The sequence below is a fragment of the Tenebrio molitor genome, chromosome 1 (assembly GCF_963966145.1).
Source record: "Tenebrio molitor chromosome 1, icTenMoli1.1, whole genome shotgun sequence".
Taxonomy (NCBI): domain Eukaryota; kingdom Metazoa; phylum Arthropoda; class Insecta; order Coleoptera; family Tenebrionidae; genus Tenebrio; species Tenebrio molitor.
Genome location: NC_091046.1, coordinates 455,795 through 459,544, shown reverse-complemented (window position 1 = coordinate 459,544; position 3,750 = coordinate 455,795). Strand labels below are relative to the sequence as shown.

Sequence of the window (3,750 nt, the reverse complement as noted above, 5' to 3'; positions counted from 1 at the left end):
TAGTGAACGCTTAATGCATTGCGTTTTTCAAGAAAAATAAAAAGAATTGACAAAGCAAAAAATACAAACCGTCTTGAATTATTGATCAATAAATGTTATCAATCTGTTGGGTATAAAGTCAGAACTGGAAACAGTGTTTTAGGGAATTTGATGTACGACAGTGGAGAAAAAACATCACAATTCTTGAGTTAATTGGAAAATGTGAAGTTGTACTTTGGATGAACCGTAAAATTTTAAATGGAAAAGTGTACTCATGTATGAACTATATAGATTTAATTTAGAAAATGAGTTTATATTATCTTGACAAAATTCTACAATGGAAAAACATACAATCCACGCAAATGTGACGTTTCGGCTGAAAGGTCCAAGTGTCGACCAAAACCAATTTTGCTGAACGAAGCGGAAAGTTGGTAGTCATTCACGTACGAGAAGTCATCACAGAAGGGTACAATACATTTTTGTCAACACATTGGTAGCAAAGTGAAGTGGCGGTTATACATTAATTAATTATTAGCAGATGATATTCTACGCGGAGTGAGAGAAGAGTAAGTAACTTGATAAAAGAAAAAAATTTGAAGAAAAAATTAAACCAGCTTGTGGATGAGTTACGTCACCCTGGCAGGCCTTGATTCTGATGGTGTAAATCAGGTGGCGCTGAGTTTACAATGTATATTTCTGAGCCAATCAAACGTTGTTCCATCGTGTGTGTACTGTGCAGTGTGCATGTGTTTGTGTTTAGTAAAAAATGGTGGTGTTATAATTGAATCTGTCACATAATAACAGTGATAATTTTTCCCGAAATCGTTATCTTATCAGCAGTTGCGGTGACCATTTCCTTAGCAGTAATCGTATTCCGCCAATATTAATAAGTAAACAACAAAGTCGGAAAGGTTTAACAGTTTCTATAAATGGTGTCACGGTGAACGCCCATTTTTACAGAAATTAAATAAACGGAGAAATGGAGGATATTTTCCAGTGGTGTAGGGACGGTAATGCCCTACAAGTGAGAGTATGGCTCGACGACACCGAGCATGATATGAATCAAGGGTAAGTTTTCTTAACTTTGAGGTTAGTTGTTTGACATTTCCTAATTTGGTGCCTGTAAAAGCGATTCTGTATTGTGTAACAATTAATGTTTTCTGGAGAGGGAATTGTGATCGTTGTGTTGGTTAATGTGAGAGTGGGTGAATGCGAGTATTTTTTTTATGAACGTACAAGTTCTAATCAATTTTAATTTGCGACTGCAGAGATGATCACGGATTCAGTCCTTTACATTGGGCTGCAAAGAGGGGCCATGGGAAAATTGTGGAGATGCTTTTACTTCGGGGGGCCCGCGTTAACGCGACGAATAGAGGCGACGACACCCCCTTGCATTTAGCAGCCGCACACGGTCACAGAGATATTGTGTTGATGGTGAGTGGTCGTTAAAAATGCCGTTAACAAATTTGGATACTTTTTTGCTCCACATTCAGAATTGATAAAGTATACGCGAATATGTTGATCATATTTAATTAATTATTTTGTCAGCATTATTTTACCGCTTTTCCGCCAATGTTTGCTTTACCAACTTAGTAACAAAAATCCCTAAATTTGGTAAAAGTACTAAAAGTTCTTGTCTTGTGTAAAGAAGTGAGGTTATGTCTATTGTTAATATTTTTTAAAATAAATCGAACGTTTGTGCAAAGTTCTTGTAAAATAAAACAATGGAATTGGCAACAAACGATGGATCACCTTCGACGGGACGTTCGAATGATGTTCGTGAAGACTCGGATGTTAAGAAACCGTACGTCTTTCATGATATAAAGGAAGTTCTTGTGTACGATGTAAATAATTTTCCGCCGAACAAAAATTTGAAACTTATAGGGATATATAAGTATGTCGAAGGTTGTCACTATTTAACTACTTTCGTCGAATATAAAGGTCAGGAAGTGTTCAAGGTTGCTTTGAACATGTCGTTGCTCGAAAAGTACCCAGTTATTGATGGTACTATCGAACTTTATGCCGCTTTGAGCCTCGACAGCACGCCAAACGTAAAAGCCCACTTTTGGAGCGACTTAGGACACGACCGGGACCAAATTATTGAATATTTAAAACTGACAAGAAAATTGCGTCGTTTTTAAGAATTGGAGCATGTTTTTTTTTTATTTTCACTTAAAATTACGAATTTTTGAAGTTGTTGCGCCAAAGAGCCGATCTCAACTTCACCAACGAACATGGCAACACTCCTCTGCATTATGCATGCTTCTGGGGCTACAAAGAGATAGCTGAGGATTTAGTTCATCACGACGCCAAGGTCGCCATAGCCAACAAGTATGGTGATACTCCATTAGACAAATCAAGGGGTAATTAATTTTGTACGAATTTTAGTAGTTGACAGTGTGAATTTACAAATTTGCAATTGTAGGTAACTTGGCCAAAAGTCTGCACGACATCGCTCTAGAAGCTGGTCAGGATCTGAAAAAGATCAGCTTCAAAGATCAGAGTTGGTTAGGTCTGAAGACGCGATCACGCGATGCAACTCTGTCTCGACACAAGGGTATCAACATCAAGGAGTTGTTCCAACATGAACAACTCGCGTCGACTCCCAGTGGGATGACCTACAGGGGTACATGGCAGAAAAACGACGTAGTCGCGAAAATATTAAACATTCGCGAAGTAACCTCCAGGATATCTCGAGATTTCAACGAGGAGTTTCCCAAACTGCGAATCTTCTCTCATCCCAATATCCTCCCGGTGATCGGGTGCTGCAACAGCACACCATATTTGGTCGTGTTGAGTCAGTACATGCCATTGGGATCTCTCTACAGTGTGCTCCACGAGAGCAGCGGTGTTGTCGTCGATAACGCCCAAGCTTTACGTTTTGCCGTCGACGTTGCGAGAGGAATGGCATTCTTGCACAGTCTCGAGCGCATCATTCCCGAATATCGTTTGAACAGTCGTCACGTTATCATCGACGATGATCTGACAGCTCGAATAAATATGGCCGACGCCAAATTCTCTTTCCAAGAGAAGGGAAGAATCTATCATCCGGCCTGGATGTCACCGGAAGCGTTGACGAAAAAGGTGACGGACAGAAATTGGGAAGCTTCAGATATGTGGAGTTTTGCGATTCTCTTGTGGGAGTTGGCCACCAGAGAAGTACCATTTGCCGACTTGAATCCGATGGAGGCGGGAATGAAAATCGCTCTAGAAGGTTTGAGAATCACCATCAAACCAGGGATTTCGTCACATTTATCGAAGTTGATCAAGATCTGCGTGAACGAAGATCCCGGGAAAAGGCCAAAGTTCGATATGATTGTCCCGATTCTGGATAAAATGAAACGTTGAAAGTAATTGGGCTGTAGGGTTTTCATGTATATTAAAACCAACTAAAAAACGGTTATTTATTATTGTGTGCCTTTGATATTGCCTTGCATTAATACGTTGACATTTGTGTACTATTAACAGATCTTCTAATGACCATGTTTTTAAATTTTTTTTTTAATTAGATTAAGTGACCACTACAATTTTTTAATGAATGTATTTATTAATAAAGAATGTTAATATAAAATTAATTGTTATAATCAACACTCAATTTGTCAGGATTCAAAAAACAAACTCAGACCTCTTAATAATTCACTATATTAAGGACTCTTGCAAATCAGTACAAGTTACCAGATCTTAGGTCAAAACAAGAGTGTCTAAAAACTAACTAAAATCGCATTTATACATCCCCTTTCTTACATCTGGCATCCATCTATCACCTCACTC

General features: G+C 38.6%; 1 protein-coding gene across 1 annotated transcript; it reads left to right on the top strand.

Moving 5' to 3' along the window:
- Positions 1-692: 692 nt before the first annotated feature.
- On the top strand, positions 693-3,546 carry Ilk (integrin linked kinase). Its single transcript, XM_069056332.1, has 4 exons — positions 693-1,047; positions 1,248-1,413; positions 2,174-2,342; positions 2,405-3,546. Exons 1-4 carry the CDS (start codon positions 959-961, stop codon positions 3,325-3,327), a joined length of 1,347 nt encoding a protein of 448 aa, XP_068912433.1. The 5' UTR covers positions 693-958; the 3' UTR covers positions 3,328-3,546.
- Positions 3,547-3,750: the final 204 nt, after the last annotated feature.